Source organism: Rhagoletis zephyria, unplaced genomic scaffold (genome assembly GCF_001687245.7).
Source record: "Rhagoletis zephyria isolate East Lansing unplaced genomic scaffold, Rhagoletis_zephyria_1.1 Rzeph_scaffold_00037, whole genome shotgun sequence".
Lineage (NCBI taxonomy): Eukaryota > Metazoa > Arthropoda > Insecta > Diptera > Tephritidae > Rhagoletis > Rhagoletis zephyria.
Genome location: NW_016157121.1, coordinates 460,590 through 482,586, shown reverse-complemented (window position 1 = coordinate 482,586; position 21,997 = coordinate 460,590). Strand labels below are relative to the sequence as shown.

Here is a 21,997-nt window from a genome sequence, read left to right as displayed (position 1 = left end):
TAACGGCATCTTGAAAGCATTTAAATACTTATGGTACTTTTAACCTATAAACTAGGCGTATTTAAGTTTAAGTGGTTTAATTGATTAGCTTTTGAGTCTAATTTTTGTTGAATGTAAACTCAGTTTAAACATTTTAAGGCATCATAATTACATCTTTAAAGTATGTATAATTTTATCAGCCACATTTCATTTACTTATATTTGATCTTTGGTATATATAGAAATTTTAAGCAGCATTTAAAAATCAAATCGTTGGTTAATCAAATAAAAAAAATATTAATGCATACTATATACATACAGCTTAAACTTAGCACTGACTTAGGCTTAGATTGCAGCGAGGTTTTATGTAGGTGGGCGGGTGGGCATGCGAAAGTTAACTGATAGCCACTTGTAAAAGAGCCGCGTTAAAGGTATGCAGGTGTACATACATACATACATACATATGTAGCATACAGCGTTGGGCTTTCGTTACGCCCCTGAACAGCGTCAATTATGGCAGGAAATTTAAACGCGCGAATGGCCGGTGCTCAAGTATACAAGTTAATTAATAAATATGAATATATGTCGATAAACTTGTGCATTTTACGGCAATAACGCATGCTAAGAAACGTAAACAAATTTGAATTCTTAACAAGGCATGGTGCTGGTGGGCGGGGTGGGGCGGTGTACTTCACTTGCGACGGGAGACTTTGCAGTGCCAGTAATTGCTGCTTTACAACCGTGAGCTGCGCCTAAGATTAGGTTAAATATATACAATACATATGTAAGTGTCGGTGTTTAATACTTTTCGGTTCAATACTGCTGGGTGATTTCTAATTTATCAAATCAAGAACTAAGAAACTACTCAAAATATATAGCCATTAATGGAAAGTCGCAAATAAATAAGTGAAATATGTGAAATCTTGGACAAACACAATTCGAAAGCATGAAATCAATCCAAAATAATACCTTTTTTTTTGTAATGAGTTTAGGTATTAAATAATTTAGTATTTAGTTGCTCATGCAAACCAATTTAAAACTATGTAAGTATGTAGCTCATCTTACTAACATTTTCCAAACCGATAGCCGATCAAATGTTCCATTGATATTGCTTTTCGCCAATGCAATATGCATTTATTTGATATGGCAACATTGTCCCTTGCAAGTGGCGCTTAATTATATATGAATGATAATTGTGTAATTTTTTCCACATCGCCCCACACCTGTACCGATTCAATGTATTGAAAATCGCTTTCGGGTTGAAATTGTGTGATATAATTTCGACCATCTTCATACACCGAGTATACATAGATGCCATCATCTTGGAACGCGAATTCTAGGGCAAATTCCGGCCCTAAAAGAGAATACGAATTGGTATTTACAAATGCGTCAGTAGTGTTTATAATTGAATTAGTGTTGAGAAAGCCTTTGCTTATGCTATCATTAATCATAGCTTTATTAGTATGCGTTAAGTGAGCTTTAAACCGACCATCTAATGTGTCGAACTGCGTTTCTTTGTAGTTCATCCATTCGTCATTTTCCTTGTAGTCCTCGATTAGTACGTTGTTAGCTAGATCCCATTTGAATTGATAAGCGACAGACTGTGGATTTTCGTTAACCTCATTTGCAAAGTTGATGGAAAATCTAAAAAATAACGAGACAAAATTTGAAAAAAAAAATTAGCTAAAGTTTGTCAGACTTTTTGAATTTTTCTTTCTAAAACAGCTTAAGTATATATATACATACAACAAGTAATTTTTAAGCAAAAAACAAAACTGACCTAAATTTTTACGCCGACTCCGAATGGCGGATTTTAATCAGAAGCTGTTTTTAATGACAGAATACACTCGGAGGTTTGTCATTGCCTGCCGAGTGGCGACCGCTATTAGAAGAAACGTTTTTTGTTTTTGTTTTTTTATATTTTGCTGTTGGTCAGAAAGTGGGTTTGGACGCAGGCCATACGTCCCACTGCTAACCACTACACCACAGCGGCCGTCGAATTAATCTATTTCCGGCGGTGGTTCCAAATATACCTATCTTGCGCACCCTGACATTGAAGTCCCCATATAAAATACATGGAAAACTTTATGCGCTTTGAGCGACCTCTAAATATTTTTTGATTTCAAAATAAAAAATAGGGGTATATTTTTTCGCTATAGAACAATCCTAGGGGCGAGAGCATACAAATTCCGACTTTAATTTTTCACATGCATTTTTGGACCACCCTAGTGTACATATATACATTCATACACACAAACCAATTTTTTTTAAGAGATTGAGTCATAGGTAAAACAGAGATTTCTCCGTTTTTCGAAGTTAGCCTCCAAAATCGAGATATGGGCCTTCAAAGTTCGAAATAGGACCTTTGGTAATAAATTATGTTTAATTATTGCATTTACAACGATACCAAGTTTTTAAAAATCGGTTAGTAATTTTTTTGTTTAAAATCATTTTTTTATACAAAAAAGGTATTTTTTCATTTAAATGTTTTTTTTTTTCTGAAATTTTTATATACGAAGTATACAAATATGCACATCAGAAGAAAGGGGAATAAATAATCTTTACAACGATATGAATTTTTTAAAAAATCAGTTCAAAATTTTCTGAAATATTAAGCTATTAATTTTTCGAAGATCTGACCTTTGACCCGTTATAATAGATTGGCGCTTACACATATGTTAGTGTTTGGCCAAGCTTCTCCTCCGATTTGTGGCGTGCGCCTTGATGTTGTCACACAAAGCGGAGGGACCTACAGTTTTACGCCGACTCCGAACGGCGATTGTATTTTTATGAGAAGCTGTTTTTCATGGCAGAAATACACTCGGAGGTTTGCCATTGCCTGCCGAGGGACGACCGCTGTTAAGAAAAAACCTTTTTTTCTATATTTTTGCGATGTTGCTTTGACCAGGGTTTGAACCCAGGCATTGTGGAGTGGAAGCGCGCACTGCTTACCACTACACCACAGCGGCCGACATAGCACCCGTTATAGCACCTGTAATATAAGCTTTCACAAACAAATTTATATACCATATAAATAAGAGCAAAAGGCGGACCACGTCCGTATTTTTACTTTTTTTTGCTTTTTACATGCAATAATTAAAAATAATGTTTTACCAAAGGTCCAATTTCGAACTTCGAAGGCCCATATCTCAATTTCGGAGGCTAACTTCGGGAAACGGAGAAATTACTTTTTTTACTTATAACTCAATCTCTTAAAAAAGTTGTTTTGGTCCAATACCCAGCCGAGTGCTGTACAATGTACATGCTTACATATGTTTAAAATATCCAAAAAAGCAATAAAATAAAAAGTAGAACGCGCATCCAAATTCCTAAGTTGCAAATAACGGGTGATTTTTTTGAGGTTAGGATTTTCATGCATTAGTATTTGACAGATCACGTGGGATTTCAGACATGGTGTCAAAGAGAAAGATGCTCAGTATGCTTTGACATTTCATCATGAATAGACTTACTAACGAGCAACGCTTGCAAATCATTGAATTTTATTACCAAAATCAGTGTTCGGTTCGAAATGTGTTTCGCAAACCCAATTGCTGCGAACGGCGACGAATCGACATTTCACGGTCTTCAGCAACACTCTCAGAAACAGACGCAATATTCTCTTCTGTACGCACTGTACGCATTCGTGTGGTTGGTTTAATGTCCAATAAAGTAAACTGAGTGCGAAACTTGGTCACAATCGCATTAATTGTTTGCTCACTTGGTCGATTATGTAGACCATAAATCGGACGTAAAGCGAACCGAACACTGATTTTGGTAATAAAATTCAATGATTTGCAAGCGTTGCTCGTTAGTAAGTCTATTCATGATGAAATGTCAAAGCATACTGAGCATCTTTCTCTTTGACACCATGTCTGAAATCCCACGTGATCTGTCAAATACTAATGCATGAAAATCCTAACCTCAAAAAAATCACCCGTTAGTATGTAGTACATACACATACATACATACATACATGTAGTACATACTATGTACCTACAAACTTATTCACCTACCTACTTGTCAACAAATTTTCTTTATTTATTGCTGCTGTTAATATGTATGTGGCGCCCACAGCATCACAAATAAGCACGTGGTAGTCAAACTACTTTAAATTTAATGACGGTGACGCTTCATACATACATACATACATATGTACACATAAGTACATAAATTGTTGAGCACTTAACTACTAATTTGTGCCGATTTAAAATTAACAGTGGCATGCATTTGTTCATTGGACCATGAGAGAAGTGAAGTTGGTATTTTAAATTGTACAACAAATTCCAATCATTACAACATCACATTCCCATAACGAAGCGGTAAAGAATTCATAAGAAAAAAAAAATGGATCTTTTGCCTACTTTTATTTTAACAACAAAACCAAAATCTTCACACAACCAAGTAAATCAAAGGTGATCTGTTGGCAAAAGAGCGTAATGGTGTTTTATACCTATGACATCATTTCCAAAAGAACGCAGCAAAAAATGTTTCATTTGTTTGCCGGGCAGTAGGTAAGTGAAAAGGCAGTGGAATGAAATATGTGATAAAAGAAGGTCAAAGCATGTCTTGAAATGCTATTGCTTCAACACGTGCTCATTATATATGTATGTACGAGGGCGGTTGAAAAAGTATGCATAAGAATGGGTTTGAAATTGAATATGATTTTTCACAGTCGGAAATGAAACTACTTTAAAAGCAATTTAAAAAGTACTTTTTTACGAACTACAAGTGGTTGGATTGCTTCCTTTTTCATATAAGCAACTAACTTTACTAACATGGCGATGTCCTAGAAGAAAGTCAATTATCCGACTCTGCATTTGATTTAAACTAATTTAAAATGTGTTTATCAGTATTTTTCGTTTGAATACGCTTTCGTCCTGCACTTCACAGATGCTTCTTCATATTTGGAAGAGAAAAATAAAATTATTTTAATTTTAACAATGTTGCCTCTGATGGGGTTCGAACCCGCACATTCTGGAAGCTAACAAATAACAGCAAGCACCTCTGCACGTTCAGCTACAGCCAGACATTTGCTTGTACTTTCAAATGTTTAGTTCGAATCACATAGAAGCAGCAAGTTGATTGTATGACTCTGCATTTCACTCCAAGTACTTCAAAGAACTTCAAAAGTACTGTTTGAATCTTTGTTTCTCTGTTACTTCGAAATTTAAAAAAATTAATTAAATAAAAAAAAACACCCTACTCTTCGTCATACCAGTTTCTGCGTGGGCCGTAGTATCCAACCACCAACCACGAAGAGATTAGAAGATGGATTCAGACAGCTCCGATCGTTGGAGAGTTTTTGTTTAAGCACGATTGAGAGTCGATTGCGAAATTTCTCGGCTTATGTATTTGCAAGTTAGGTTAAAAAAATTAAATTTTGCTGTGACGGATGAGACATCCAATAAACATTTCTTATAAAGCTTACAACTTCTCACCATAATTCAATTTTTGAAATGACGCAGCCCTGTTTCAAAGTCCATGAGTTGTACGTTTTTTTTTTTGTATAATTATATTTTGCATTGTCCCCTTCAATACACGAGTAATGCCTTAACAACTTGATGGTAAAATGCTACATTCGAGATGGTCGCACTATGGTTGCGTTTATAACAATAAAAATAGAGAAAATAGGGATAAATCGATAAAAATCAATTTCTAAATGGTTATTCTATATGCTTTACTGTTGTCATTGATTTAAACGCAATCTACGAAATTTGTTTACCTGTGGTGTCGTCTTCGCTGGAATGACCCTCAAACAACTTATAGACTAGCTTAGGAGATATTCTGCTCCACGCTAGTATCTATTTTTGGCAGCTCTTTAAAATAGTTGATGAGTAAAAATAGTTTATGTGTTTATGTTTCTTTCATTTTTAATAGCTCCAACAAATAGTTAAGTGCCTAACCAATGACTCGTCTTAAGTTTTGGCCATTTTTCAACACAATAGAATTAGTAATTGCTAATTGGCCGCCGTCATAATTTTGTGATTCATTTTTGTTCAAAATTTAGTAAAAGTTTGCGCATTCTTCTAAGCAAATAACTTAATCGTGTGTCAATTTTTAAAATGAAATTATAATTACTATGTATGAATATATGCGAACATTCATGCGTACATATGTATGTCTATTTTAGGATTTCGTTTGCAGATAGCTCTTTGACTTTTGGTTTATGAATACAATTTTTTACTTAATACTTAATCAGCCTTATCAGGAGTTCGATTTTTGCCCGAAATCGTTCACTTTCGTTCGTGTATTCACTACGGGCGGATGCAAAAAAAATTCGGGCGAATTGGTTTTCGGACGAAACTCTCGATAATGCTGGCTTGCTCATGTCGTTCGAATGGACACCGACATTCCAGCTCTGAAAGTATTCAACTCGGTACCCGCTGGTGGTAGCAGACGAAGAGGGAGGCCCCCACTGCGATGGAAAGATCAGGTGGAGAAGGACTTGGCGTCAGTTGGCACAGACGAGAAACGACTGGCGTGCTTTGCTGAACTCGACCAAAATCGCTTAGGCGGTTACAGCGCCAAAAAAGAAGAAGAAGAAGTATGTATGTATATGCGCATGTAAATACATATATATGGTATCCAATACTTAGCTAAATTATGGATTTTCATACTTTTTTTCTGCACAAAACGCTTTATATTTTTAGCAAGTAGTTGGATGACGAAGAAGCCACTTTGAAGGCTGGTATGAAAAGCGTCTGCCCACGCTATAAAAGTTCCCAAAGATTTTAGAAAGCAACTTCGTCAGATAAAACCCTGCTACAGCGATAAAGTGAAACTATAAGCTCAATTTTAAGCATAAAAACATTCATACATACCTTGTTATAAAAAATTCACAATAATATCATACATACATATGTAGTTATGTCACTTTCAGTTCATACAAAAATATTCAATTTTAATTGAAAAAATTGCTTTTATTAATATTTCTTACATAAATAAATACATACATAGTGTACAACTGGACTTTAATTATTAATCAAAATTGATTTCACGCGAAACACTTTCTTCGAGCAGTTACTTATCAGAGTTCTTATCAATGTATTACTCATCAACAAGGCATATCGTCACCTAAAGTTGAAAGAGTGCTAAGTCCATTTTTTGAAATTGTTCAGGAGAGACGAAAAATCGACGTAGTTTCTTATTGCCTGCTATTCTGCATCAAAAACAAAATTTTGAAAAAAAATGGAGTTGGCAGCTTTTCACTTTTAGGTAGCGATGTAATAAAGACATACAGATATGAACAACTTTTTGTCTATCTAAGTACATGTGTAGGTAAATTAGGGTTCATAACTCTCCATACAAAAAATAATAATAATAAAAAATAATTTTCTATCGAAATTATAAAATTTAGTATATTTAGTATAGTAAGATTTGAGCCAAAATATTACGGAAAATATTAAGATTTACGTGAGCTGGACCAATTTGAAAATATGTACCAAAAATCTCATTATTTTGATTCCCTGGATAATATGTATATTGAAATATTTTTGTGCTGAACTTTTAAGCTGAAACTCTTCTGTTATCTGGAGTGATTAAAAAAAAAATTAAATCAAATTTTATTCATAAAAACTAAATTTTATAAGTTATTTTGAAATTGACTCAGCTTACATAAATCTAAATATTTTTCCGAAATAGTTAGGCGGAAGTCTTAAATTATAATACATTTTATAACTCCGGCAGAAAAGCCGCGACTTTTTTGGTGAGGCACACTAATGTACATACATTGTTGTATGTTAATTTGTTAATTGTTAAGAATCCAGATAACACGTGCCACATATCGCTCATTTACCAAGTCGTTATTCTTATTTTCGTTGATTTTGTTAGGTAAAATAAATTGTTTTTATTGGCAGCTAGCTTATCAGTTGTATATTTAATTAATTTAGATTAAGTTATCTTTCTGTAAACATACATATCGCTCATTTGCTTCAATAGTGTAATAATCCAAAAAATACAAATTTCGAGTTGAGTATGCAGATATTAACGAACCCTCTGAAAAAGAGGGCATCTCTAGTGGAAAAATCCAAGGAACCTAGTATCTGAAGCCAAAAAACTCCCTAAAACAGAATGGTTACAATTATTTGATTGTACCTTTCAAAATAATTGTCTTAGTCAAAAAACGCTACAAAGCAATATTTGTGTACAATAATTTAATGAACATTTTTCTGATACATTCTATTGACCAAACCAAAATTTTATTGCAGTGTTTGCAATCAAAAAGAAAATTTTTTACGTAGTTTTTTTTATTAATTTTTATAAATATTTCCACTTCATATGTTGCTTCAACAGTTTCCTTTTTTTTTCAAAACATTGCAGTTTAGGGGTATACAAGGCATTCCCATGAAAGTCAAAACTTAAGAAAAATCTTCATATAGACCTGCTATACAAACTCATTTTCAGTAAAAGAAAAAATGGGACCTAATATAAAAAAAGGTTTGTATTATTAATAACTTTGAGAGCCTCCTATACAATTTTTTACTTGAGGTTTCAACAGTATTAGCAGAATAACAAAGAGTCCATTTGAATTCTATTTCATTATTATCCTTCGCCATTGTTGGCAATACAAGGCGTAGTCAAAAATTGTAGAATTAATAACTATTTGAGATACGACTACACAACCATTATTTTCCTAAATCAAAAGAAAGATCAAAAAAAAAACAAAACAAAAAACATTTGAAAATTTTTTTTAGTTAAATACACGTAACACCCCAAAAACCATAACCTTTGCGCAAAATTATCGTATGTTACAAAGTTTAGATATGCTGAGATTATTGAGAAATATATTGTAGAAGGGTCTCTATATTCTAATTTCTTAGCACATATGATAATCTCGCCCACAAGAAATAATTCATTGTCACATACGATGAAATTTACAGTCAATTTTTGTGGTACCTATTGGGATATAAGCCGTAATAGTTGAACAGGTGATGCGTTATTGGTCGTAAAACAAAGTTGAATCAAAAAGTGAACTTTTATTACAGGTGCCACCATTTTTTTGTTTTAAACCAGTTCAAAAATTTTTGAGATATAAGGGATTTTAATTTTGTGAATATCTGACCTTTGATCCCTTATAGCTCCTACAGTATTAGTTTGCACAAAAAAGTTATATTCCGTTTAAATAACAGCAAAAGGGGGCCACGTCTATGTTTTTACTTTTTAATTGTTTAAATAGGGTATCTAAAAATAATTTTTTACGAATGACCCAATCACTTAAAAAAAGTTTGTTTGGTCCAATACCCAGCCAAGTGCTGTACACTGTTGTTTTACTTCAAACAAATGTTAACATTACAATTTTTAATTTGATTGCACAAAACTGCATTAAAATATAGCTTCAGAACGAAGGTATGCACCGGAAAATATTCGCACATTTATTCTGAATCGTTTTGCTTATATAATTTTTTCACGAAAAACGACTATTTTAAGAGTTATAAACTAGTAATTTAAAAAAAAAAAAAACGACTTCAACTCCCATATAAAAAAATATATATATATATATCTCATGATCCGCTGATCGGATCTTANAAAAAAAAAAAAAAAAAAAAAAAAAAAAAAATATTCCGACGAACTGATAACCTCCTCCTTTTTTGGAAGTCGGTTAACAAATAAATAAAAGTATATTCTTGAATGAGTTTTTATACTGTAGGTCCGGGAGCCTGTGATTTGCCCACTACTGGTGTCAGAACTAGCGCAGAACTAGCTGATTAAGGGCGGTACTGGTTCTCGATCAATCCCAACGCAATGATATAAACTGTCTCTTTTTACACAGCGATGTCCTACGAAGTGGAAATTGGCCTCCCTGCAGAACTTTCGAACAAGTTCTGAAGTTTTTTAAAAAAGAAAAATTTTGATTCTTCGATTTTTTGTTATTTCTTCGTTTTTTCTTTTTACCATTAAGAAATCAAAGGTAATCTTAAATTTTTATATGAGATATGAAGTCGGGTGGTTTTTTGCTTAAAAATTACTTGTCTTTTACAGATTGCATTTCATTTAATTTTTATTTATTCTTTAACCGACTTCAAAAAAGGAGAAGGCTATCAATTCGTCGGAATATTTTTTTTTTTGGACCAAGTTAACCAATTTATATAATTCTTTTTTTTTTTTAAGGAAAGGTGTTACCTCAAAGGTGGTCCCATATTAATTTGGTTTGGATCCGATTATTGCATCATGAATAATTTAACGATAATCTTAAATTTTTATATGAGAATTGAAGTCGGTTTTGTTTTTAATCGACTTCAAAAAAAGAAGAAAGTTATCAATTCGTCTATATACATATTTTTTATGTAAGTTACCGCATAGCTGTGGACCACGTCAACCGAACCGGTCCCATACTAATTTGATGTTTAGATACGGTCATTGCATTTTATGAGAATTGAAGTCGGTTCTGTTTTTTTGCTTAAAAACTAACATTTAAATTTATTACATCTGAAAATCGCAACTGCATCTACCGCGATTTGAATTCGCGACCAACGATGTTAGAGTCGGAGGTCTTCCCTCGGAGCTATTTTCGTATTGTGCAGAAGTGAGAATTTGTGCATTTACTTCTCAGTCAGGGTTGCCACTGACGAAAAAAATACTTACCATTCACTAGAAAAAAATTTACAAAATATGGAAAATATCTACCAATAACTTGTTTTCGTTATTTTAGTAAACAATTTAATTTTGTAGTTTTTCTTAGGTTTTTCAATAACAATTAAAAATATTTTCAAAGAACTAATTAATTAATATTAATGGCATCTTCTCAGTTTCTTTCAACTAAAAGAGAAAGTGATGAAACTAAAGGCAACAACGAAACTTCATCATTTGAAAAACCTTCAACTGGAGTTATTTCAGACAAATACAGTGAGTCAAAAAACGCCCCGTGATTTTTTTATTATTCACAATGTTTTCCAAGTAAAAATTTTTTGGCATTTTTTATATAAGAATATTGTTTGGGCTTTAACCAAACCCATACAAATTAAGAATTCAAGCTAAATACAACATTTAGAAAAATTCAAAAAATGTTTGTCTAAATTTCGAACTTTATACTCTGACTTTTCATAACAATTTAAGGCAGAGTTTTATAGCCCTTAATATTTGAGTATAACCAACAATGTGCAGCTAAAAGTTTCCCGTTGATTTATTTTTATTTTTTTGCCGCCTGTCTTTTGTGTATTTTTTTTACTCATTTAACAATTGCATTGATTTAATTTTTTTGCGAATAATCATAGTGCGTAATTACATATATACATACCTGTCCATTGTTTCTTTTTATTTAAATAATCATTCAAAATACTTAATGCGCTCGAAAATTAATGCAATAAAATAGACTACACTTTTGGAAATAAATTTTTAATATAAAGATAACTACGAAAAATAAAGCGGGAACGAAAAGTTGTATTTGTTTATCAAAGTGGCAACCCTGTTCTCAGCTTTCACATGCTTAATGTGAGAAATTGTGAGGTGAGCGCAACTAGAACAGCGAAAGTTTCAACTGTCCCGCCCTGCATCCCTTTTTCACTAGTTCGGAGAGAGTCATGATATGTGTAGTGCTGAACTAGCGCCTTGCGAGACATGTTTACTGCAGGGTAAATACATACATACATACTACTACATGTATTTCGACCCGCAATTCAGATATAAGAACTTGTCTGGAACTGCCAAACGAAATGCTTAGCAAGACCAAATAAGTGACGACTCTAATTAAAGTCAGCTGTTTAAATTACAAAAAAGCAGGCATATGCAAATATAAAAATACCATTTTTTATGCAAATGTACGGATACTTGCATGTGGATACTTTTACCTTTGCCTAAATGGAATCCAGTTACACTTGTTATTTCGTGCAAAGTATTGGAAGGTTTACAGTACATCGCACTTTTGTATCTCAATCTGATTTCCCCAGAAATTAAAATGTTGCGTGTAAATATGCTGGAGATATTTGGCTTTGGTTTTGATTACTAGCTTAGTCAAACGCCATTGCATGTGTAAAATTTACGTCCCATTTAAAACACATTTCAACTGAACAACCAAACATATTTCAACTGAAGTAATTATTTTTCTCAATATTAAATGGATATTTACACACATGCCAAATATTTAACCAGACGGCGACGCACAATGGGACCACGGCGGCAAAAAATTGTAAAAATGGTCTAGCGAATTCTGAAAAAGCAATTACGCAGATTTGTTGCAAAATACCTAACTAACTAAAATAAAAAATAAATTTTGATAAAAATGCATATTAGCACTTATGGCACGAGCTTAAGGTACATAGATACAAGCAGGAACCGAGAACAAAAAGTATGAACGAAACTAAATGTCGTTTTCGTAGTCAGTGTTGCCAGAGAAAAATTTCGTTTGGAGCTAAAACGGTCGAGAAAAGAGCTAAAAAGAGCTAAATAATACTAATAGTAGCTAAAATGAAGAGCTACATATTTTTGTTAAGGTGGAACATTTATTGACGTAAGATTGTTTTTACATTTTCGGCACTTTTAATAAAACCAACGAATTTTATAAGTTTAAGTGCTGAAAAAATCTTTCAAAACCAAAATAAGGTGCAAAATATGGCACTTAAATATAACAGTGAACTAAAAATACTTTAAAAACTGTTAAAGTCTGTAATTTCAGATATTTGAATTGAATAATTTTCTCGCAAAATTTTTCCAGAAAGTTTAACTTCCAGCTCTACTTTAAGGTAAAATTAGTAAGATATAACAAAATCCGCACTATCAGAAAAAGGATTTTCTTCTAATTAATTTTTGAATTATTTAACCTAGATCCATGAATTTATGGTGGATACACTGCATCTCGAAATTTACATTTTGTCAACGCTTAAGTTTTGGCTTATACATATGTATATAACAAATACAACTAAAACTTTCTGGAGCTAAAACGTGCTAGATGAATGAAAAGAGCTAAAAAAGGAGCTAGGAGCTAAAGCCCAATTTTGGGAGCTAAATAGAAATCTAAAGAGCTAAATCTAGCTCCAAAAGCACCAAAATGGCAACACTGCGCGTAGTTTTGTTCCCAAGAACGCCTAAAACCCAAAACAAAAAGGACAATCATACATATAAGAACAAAACCTTGTGGAACGTTCCCAAAGAGAACAAGATGTGAACAATACTTTCGCGAACATTTCTATGAGAAAAAATGGGAACATAAGTGTCCGGACCATTTTGGCAAACCCCCGTTGACAAACCCCAACGAAAGTCTAAGGAACTTTCTCTCGAAGAATAATTGGGGAACTAAAGTCTGAATAACTTTCCGACAGAACTAAACGGAAACAAATCTTCTGTGAACTATTCGCGAAAAATTTAAGCGAAAACAAAATTTTACTCATAGCGTTCCATTAGTTTGAATGTTAAGATTAATCAAAAAAGAACTAAAAGTTAACTAAGCAAATAAAGTCAACGATAGACTAAAGACACGCACTTTTCTTAAAAATTGTTCCATAAATGGTCAGTTCACCCTAATGATAAACGACATGGAAGTTGAAGTAATCCAGCTTTCCTTTGGCTTTAAATTAACAATCGTGGTTTTCACTGAAACGATTTTTCATACCAATATGCAGACGCCCCCCTCATTCTTAACGTTAAGTTCTGAAAACTTTTGTTCTCTACCAGAACGTTCCCCAGGCATTTGTTCTTGTTTGATCCTTATTATAAAACTTCTCGATATTTTCGTTCTTACTTTTTCCTCATTGGAAACGCTCCCGAAAGTGTCATTCTCATTCTATTCTTGAAAATGTTCCCGAGAGTTTTGTTCGCATTTCGCTCTTTACGGAAACGTTATCGAACCATTTGTTCTCATTTTGTTCCCATTCAAATTGCTCTTAATACTTTTGTTCCCGATTGTGGGAACGTTCTTGACATGAGATTTTGTTCTCATGTAGAATTAAACCAAAACTCAAACGCGTTCTCGGTCCCTATATACAAGTAAATAATAAATTTTGTACATTTCACAGTTACAGAGTGGTGTTGTTTGGAAAGTTGTTATTGAGCTGAACTCATTACTTCTAGACAACACCACTCTGTGACTGCCAAAATGTACAAATCTGTACAAATGTACAAATCGTGTGATCCCTGCTTAAGAATAAATTAGATTTTGTCGCAAGTAATTTAAATTAATTTTTCTATTATTTCGGATATACAATAAGTCAATCTAATTGATTACCAGTTTTTTCAGCTTCTTGTTTGTTTTATAGAACCACCTCTTGTATACTTCATAGAATTTTGTATCGTATACATAGCTGAAGGAACGAATATCGATATGTATATAAAATACAAATGGAGGAAGTTGTAAATATTTGTGACTTGCGAATCTGTTAATCAGAGTCAGCATTCAGCCAAGAGTGGCCGTTTCGCTGGACGAGATCCGTTTGCGATGATAAAACTCCTGCTTGCCTTAGCTCAGCTCTTGTTGTATAAAATGTAGGAAGAATCGAAGATTTCAGTGCAAATACATCTTCGTCTTTTTATTTGGCGCTGTAACCGCTAAAACGATTTTGGAAGAGTTCAACAAAGCAGGCCAGTCATTTCTCTTCTGTGCCAACTGACGCCAATTGGAAATGTCAAGTGAAGCCAAGGCCTTCTCCACTTGGTCTTTCCATCGCATTGGAGGCCTCTCTCTTCCTCTGATACCACCAGCGGGGTCCGGGTTTAATACTTTCAGAGCTGGAGCGTCGGTGTCGGTGCAAATGCATATCGTACACATAATTTAATACGCAGATATTGTAAATGTTTTCGTTTTATAATTTTTAAAAAGAAGAAATAGGAAATTAAATAAATGTGTTTGTTAATTTTCCACAAAATTCATAAAATTTGGTGCTTGTGGCCAAAACCGTTCTGAAGAAGCCGGGCGTATGTATTAGTGAGAAAGTCTTCTTCTATAAATACATATACTCCAAATTTTATCGAAATCCAATAACATTGACCATTTCCGGCCACAAGAGCTGTGGGCGTGGCAGTGCGTCGATTTATACCATTATCAACATTTCTTCATTCCCAAGTCTAGAATAGAGCATATTAGAAATTTCAGCGACTTGGTAGTTCGGTTACTAATTTTGCCCTTAGCTTATATGGTGACGTCCCACTGTGCGACGTAAACAATTAACTTTGCATTAAGTTATTTTTAAAGTAATGAGGCTATTTTACTTTGCTTCTATACGGTGAAATTTTAAATAGGTGAAGTAAAAAAGTAGCTTTCTCGCATTATTTTCTTGACATTTGGCTATCTTATAGAAATTTTTAAATGCAAATTTTCAAATAAGATAGTGTCAAATGTTGTTTCTCAGGTATAGTAACTGACTTTCCCCAAAAAACAAATACATGACCTAAAAATCGTAAAAAAAATCTTATCTTAAAACTGGAACAATTGATTAACTCAAATAAACATAAAATTGCAAACCACTTACTCTTTTGCTCCATCAGAAATTTTTCCATTAATTTGCACTTTGTCCCCTGGCTGCGTAGGTTGAGGCAGAATAGCAATGAACTTCGTTGAAGACATATTGATTTTAGTTTAAGTATTGCCTTTCTGTATTTAAAATATTTAACTATGTTATTTTCTTTAGTTTCCCCTTAGAACGCTGCCGCCTAATCGTAATTCTAAAAAGACGCCAGCTAATTATTGACCTTGAAATTTGTCAAATGAATAACACTATAATTAGCACCTTTTTCGCACTTTTATTAAGCAATTCGCAATTCATTCATAAAATTTTTAATTTGTTTTTGCTTTGTTGTGGTCCGTTGCGTTGCTAAGTGCAATAATAACGATAATTAATTACTACGTCGGCGGCCGTTTGGCACACTTCACTTTTTTACGCGCGCTGAGCAATTTTTCAACGTCGAGAATGTAAGATATTTTAAACAGACATGTAGGTACACAAGCGCTGCGAGTAGAAACTAACTATTCTCTTTGAGATGCAGACGAATACTGGAAAACTTCAGTATGTAAACCGGCTTTTTAAAACATTGAACAAATTTTCGTTTTCTTTGGCTAACGCTAAAAATAATATTCATTACGTCACAGTGGAGCAAAACGACGACTACCTACATATACGCCCTATTCGTATTCACGGCGTCACTATGGCTATCACCTCACCGCTCGCGTCTCGCATACCACTGTATCCGCCTCCGTCGTTTTTCCCAGAGCTCGTACAATGCTTCCGCTTTGTGGCAGAATTCCACTTCGTTGCCGTTGCATTAAAATCGACCAACCGACACGTTTCAATTTCGTTAGGCACTGAATAGCCGAATTTAGCTGCTGAAAGCGCCAAGCACGAGCCCCAATAATGTATAAATTTACTGAGAATTAGTATTGTTATTCCTTCACATACTCGCTCTTGATGGTGGCCAACAGTAGATGGGTAATTGGAGCAAAAGCGGAAGCAGAGCGCCTGTAAATTCCTGAAGAGCATAAAAGAGCGTCCGTGTGTTTTGATTGGAATATTCTCCCACATTTTTTTCCAATTAATTAAAGCTTAAAAAAATGTTCAACACAATTTGAATTTATCGCATTTATGTATCGAAATATAAGGCCTGACCTATGACAAGAACTTTTGCTTATGCTCGTGCGCCTTATTTTGAAATATGTAAAAAAATTAAATTTTTTGCAAGCTTCTTCTTATTTGGCGCTGTAACCGCTTAAGCGATTTTGGCCGAGTTCAACAAAGCACTCCAGTCGTTTCTCTTTTGTGTCAACTGACGCAAATTGGAAATGTCAAGTGAAGCCAAGTCCTTCTCCACTTGGTCTTTCCATAGCAGTGAGGGCCTCCTTCTTGCTCTGCTACCACCAGCGGGTTCCGAGTTGAATACTTTCAAAGCTGGAGGGTCGGTGTCTATTCCATCGTTCCACGGCGGCAAGAAGGCGGCCACTAGGGTCTTGGCTAGGATTGGGGACATGCCAACAGAGCAGCTGACGGGGAAAAGGTTAGAGCGCGCGAGAGGAGTAGTAGCCAGCTTGGGGAAACCGGCAGGCACTGCTCCAAAGAGGCAGCGATCAGCATAACAGGCAGTGGATAGGGTCACCAAAAGACCAAAACAGACGGCCATGAATTCCCTTCTTTCAGGGATGTAGTAAAGCGAGGCGGTAAGGTACTAGCCATCGTCGAAAGAAGGGAGTAGGAAGAGACTATCCCCAAAGAGAAATGGAGGTGGGTAGCGGAAGCGAATACCGAAATCTACCTCCAAGTCCTAGAGGAAAACCCTGGACCTCCTCCTCTCTACTATAATTGTGGCTGGTATCAGGGTAGATCAAAGCCAGTCGCTTGCGAGGACTACAGGTCAGCCCAACTCTTGCACTTGCAATGCATAATTGGAAGATAGGGAAGATAGAGGAGCCGGTAGAAGGCAGAAGCCAGGTGTTGCGGATTCTCAATGCCGAATTGCTTGCTCCAATGGAGCAGAAGGATTGGGTGGTGAGATTCGGGCTTGTTGATGCAACCATGCAGCGGTGGTGAAGAAGGGTTATCTAACAACAGTCAGTCCTCATCCAACTCTGAGAGGCTTACCGTTTTGAGCCGCTATTCTACGAAGCGGACCTAATGTGCACTAAGAAATCAAAAATATGTACTAAAAACTAAAAAATATGAACTAAAAAGAGAAAAATATGCAAAAAGACTTCTCGCCTTTGTTTTGCTTCCCTAATTTTTATTTACTTTTCATATTTTATTACAATTTTATAATGAACACAAGCATATATTGTAATTTTTAATGCCACGACAAACTCAAAATTAATTAATTTGTTGGGAAATAAATAAATAGTTCTTTAAAATTTTTAAAGTTAAAGCTTTCCCGCGAAAATGTTTTGTATACAAACGAGTAACGTGCAGTAACTTTGGGTAAAATACCTTCAGCGCCTTTGTTGTTTATACCATATCGAGCCCTAACCGCCAAAAAAACGTATGCGACATATTTTTCAAAAATTTTCTTTTTGATGCAGAAATGCCCGTAGAGCATCTAGATGTATGTAATTCTGCATCAAAAAGAAATTTTTGAAAAAAATGTCGCTTACGGTTTTTTGGCAGGTAGGGTTTGATATACATACCCATGGCCCTGGGTTAGTGACATTAAAATAATTTGCGACGAAATTAGTACCCAATAGTTGCATGGAATCATCAAATGCTCTTGCAATTGTGGAGTGATTCGTCCGTTTTAGACAAACGACGTTTGATAAAAAATGCAATTAAATATGCTTTTTTGACAGACGCCCTCTTGCAGCCGCACCTACTGGTGAACAGACGCTGCAGATTCAGTGAGCCTTTAAGCCGAATAAGTTGGAGTGTCACTACCGAAGCTCCCTATCTTTCTTCCGTGACCCAAAGCTTAAAGTGTTTTGACTCGATTTGCTCAAAGAGCTAAATTGTTCCTCCAAGTAAAGTTTCGGTGGAAGTGGATCTTCAGTGATTGTTAGACATACTTTCAGTTGAACTGGTATGCATCTAAAACTTTGCTATATGAATAATTAAAATTCTGGAAAATAATATTCTGGATTCAAAATTATTTTGGCCCAATTTTAGGACTTACATATGTCTGCTCTATTTTTTATTATTCTTTTAATTTTTCTCTTTATTATTACGGCGGGGTATTTTTTGGCCATTTTGATTTTTCGTGAGTTCTTGCTGACTCATCGTGCATTGAACAAAATTTTGGTGAATATTTTGTTTGAAGTTTGTCTGCAAATATGTAATTTTTCTCAAACCACAAGCAAAATTTTGTTGTATCTGCATCTTCAAGAAGATTTATTATAAAAATGATTACAGTACTCACGAGTGTTTAAGAACGATTACTAACACAATCGCCTAAATGCATGCTACGTACTGCTGCATATGTAAAAGTTTATGACATATTTGCACATGCACTTCCAAACTGCCATGTAATAAAACTTTCGTAAGTTATAATTTGATGGCAGTTCAAAGTGTGCTCAGTCTAGTCTGATGCATTAAATATTTTTCTCTCACACAAGATTTGATAACTACGTATAATCATATAATGTGTCGAGAGAAACATATTTGCGGAATATTAAATTACAGAATTTTGCTATATAGAGTTTTGAATACAGAATTTTGAACCATAATAGATAACTGATGAGATAACTTTTGTTCGCAAAATAACGCAGCATTACAAAATGGATATGTATCACGTATTGGGGACCTTAAAAATTAGGGAAAAATGAAAGTATGTACTAAGGTTATTTTTTTGTTGTGTTATATGTACATTAGACTGCATCACCAAAAAAAGTTTCGGTTTTTCCGCCGGGATTACAAAATTTATTATATTTTAAGACGTCCACCAAAATATTTCGGAAAAATATTAAAATTTAAGCGAGTTGGACCGATTTTAAAATACCTCAAAAAATGAAGTTTTTTATGAATAAAAATAGTTTCTTAAAGAACTTTTTGAAAAAAGTCCCCTCAGATGACAAATTAGATTAAGCTTAAAAAATCTGCATACAAATATTTAAAAATCTTTTCAACGGAATCGTAAGAACGAGATTTTTGATGCTGTTTTTTTACTTTTTTCAAATATTGGTTTACGAAAAACTTGAATAACTGGACCAAAAATGTTCTGATTTAGACTTATGGGATCTCAGTAGAAAAGTATTTTCACACTATTTTTATTTATGGCCAAAAAAAAACGTCATTCGTGTCCCATCTTGTTTTTTCGAATACCAACACATCTTAATTCAACTTTGAATGACGTTCGTTCATCCTACCTTTCTCCTCCATCCTTTGAATAAGTTTAAAGAAATAAAAAGGGTGAGAAAATACCTTTCCAATGACACATTTTAAGTCTAAATCGGAAGATCTTAGGTTCAGTTTTTCAAGTTTTTCCTATACCAATCTTTGGAAAAAGTTAAAAAACAGCATCAAAAATCTTATCATTACGATTCCGTTCAAATTTTTTTTAATTATTTTTAAATATTTTTATGCAAATATTTTAAGCTTAACCGTTTTGTCATTTGAGGGGATTTTTTCAAAAAAAAATCTTTAAGAAACTATTTTTATTTATAAAAAACTCCATTTTTGGAGGTATTTTCAAATCGGTCCAGCTCACTTAAATCTTAATATTTTTCCGAAATATTTTGGTGGACGTCTTAAAATATAATAGATTTTATAATTCCAATGAAAAAATAGTACCGATTTTTTTTTGTATGGGGAGTGATGCAGTCTAACGTACATAGTACCATAAACATTGCCAGAAAGTTTGGGCAATACTATTGAATTGACAGTCATTGGCCCGAAGTATATATACATGTATACATATGTACATAACAGGGAACGTATCGCAAAGAATTGTGACATAAAGGTACATAAAGATTAAAATACCGATGAATCACTAGAACCAAAATCGATATTTACATATCTTTCATATACAACAGAATTTATTTGTACAAGATAATCATAAAAATACATTGGCGCTGTTTCAGGATGTTGTGAAAATGGTCTTGGATTTACAGTTGGAATTGCATTTGCAAATTTTGTGCTTGCTGCCATGGTAACCGTGTGCATTTTATTGTTGTGAATTTACAAATGCCCTATTCTCATAACGACTGTTGAGTGGAGGGTCGACCTATCTCGGCAGCCAGTTCGAAAACGCCCTATCTTAAAAAACATTTCAAGAATGCCCTATTTCAGAATTTTATTGAAAAACTCCCTATCTATATATATTTGATTGAAGAACACCCTATCCCATAATTCGGTTCAAAAACATCCTATCTCACTTTAAAAAAGACTCCGACTGATGCCAAGGCTAGTATCAGCCAAAAGAATCGGAATCGGCCGTTTTTGGCCGATTCTTGAATGAGGTATTGTTATTTAGTTATATGATTGTTTTTCTCTCGTTATAAAAATTTATAAAAGCATTTGTTCCTAAAATAAAATTATATTCAGGATTTATTCGGCAAAGAATCGGTCAATGCTTCGGCCGATTAAATGCTGAATTAAATTCATTTCAAGAACATACGCTTTTATAAGCTTTTATAATAGCAAAAGAAAAACATAATAAAATAACTAAATAACATAACCTCATTCAAGAATGGACCAAAAACGGCCGATGTCGGTTCTTTTGGCCTATACTAGCCCCGGCATCGGCCGATTAATCGGTCGGACTCTACTTCAAAATGTATTGAATCGGCAGCTGAGTAGTGCGTTTTTGAAACGAATTCTGAAATAGGGCGTACTTGAAAAATTGTATGAGTGCATATGCTCGACAATTTCGTTTGTATGGGAGAAAATGCCTGCACCATCAGCAAAATAAAAATGATTAAAAATTAATTTTTAGCCTTTTAAAATTTGCACTTTAACCTACTACAATTTAATGAGCTACAAAGCTGCATACCCAGAATTTTTCTGAGTAGAAAGTTTAAAATTTCCGGGTGCAAATGTTAAAGTTTGTGGAATTTTCATACATTTTATACGAAGTTTGAGATGTGGATTGATGTGGAGCTGGTTAGGTAAAGTGCTAAGCTTTTATAAAAAAAATATAAACATTAAATAAACAAAAGAGAAATAGCCAAAACTAGTCAAAATGTCACTTGACTTAGTCAGCTGACCATAAGTGTAGCTACATATGTACATACATACATATCTACATATATATATTCCTCTGATGTTCTGTGTATAGCGGTTTTTTTCGACGTATTGCATTATTTTCATAAAATAACGATGCAAATTCCAAAATCCCGATTTTAATCTGCTCGAGTATCAAATTTTAAATTTATACTACGCTGTAATTTGTAACATTATTTCCCAAAAATTCACTTGCTCACTTTTATGGAATCCACGTTACAGTTATTAATTTAGTTTTTTACAGGCGTCCAAATAAAACGGTTTATAAATAAATAAAACGTATTATAATAAAACGTACATAGTTATGGCTGGTGAGTTGGTTATCCCTTGATTTAGCGTGGTTTCGCAATATAATAAACAAAGAAATTATAGTTTAAAAAACTAAAACCTCCCTATTATAATTGCGATTCGTACTGTCATCAGGTAAGAAAATTGAGAATAGAAATCACTGCATCTTTTAGGCGCATCAAT

At 33.9% G+C, this 21,997-nt stretch overlaps 1 protein-coding gene across 2 annotated transcripts; it reads right to left on the bottom strand.

Moving 5' to 3' along the window:
* Window positions 1-246: 246 nt before the first annotated feature.
* Window positions 247-15,756, bottom strand: LOC108365565 (uncharacterized). Of its 2 annotated transcripts, none has more exons than XR_001847950.1 (3): window positions 15,371-15,756; window positions 1,048-1,622; window positions 247-730 (listed from the first exon to the last, which is right to left on the bottom strand). XR_001847950.1 is itself a non-coding variant. In XM_017619625.1 (3 exons), exons 1-3 carry the CDS (start codon window positions 15,463-15,465, stop codon window positions 1,151-1,153), a joined length of 432 nt encoding a protein of 143 aa, XP_017475114.1. In that variant the 5' UTR covers window positions 15,466-15,756; the 3' UTR covers window positions 247-1,150. The 2 variants fall into 2 exon arrangements, 1 of the variants encoding a protein (XP_017475114.1); XM_017619625.1 differs by having other exon boundaries at window positions 247-1,332; window positions 1,468-1,622.
* Between the last annotated feature and the right edge of the window lie 6,241 nt (window positions 15,757-21,997).

Excerpts from the sequence above, each read along its gene's own strand:
- LOC108365565 (XM_017619625.1), bottom strand. The coding sequence starts at position 15,465 with ATGTCTTCAACGAAGTTCATTGCTATTCTGCCTCAACCTACGCAGCCA. Across the intron at positions 1,623-15,370 it reads ATTTCTGATGGAGCAAAAGA|ATTTTCCATCAACTTTGCAA; the intron begins GTAAGTGGTTTG and ends GTTATTTTTTAG. Across the intron at positions 1,333-1,467 it reads GCAGTTCGACACATTAGATG|GGCCGGAATTTGCCCTAGAA; the intron begins GTCGGTTTAAAG and ends ATTCTCTTTTAG.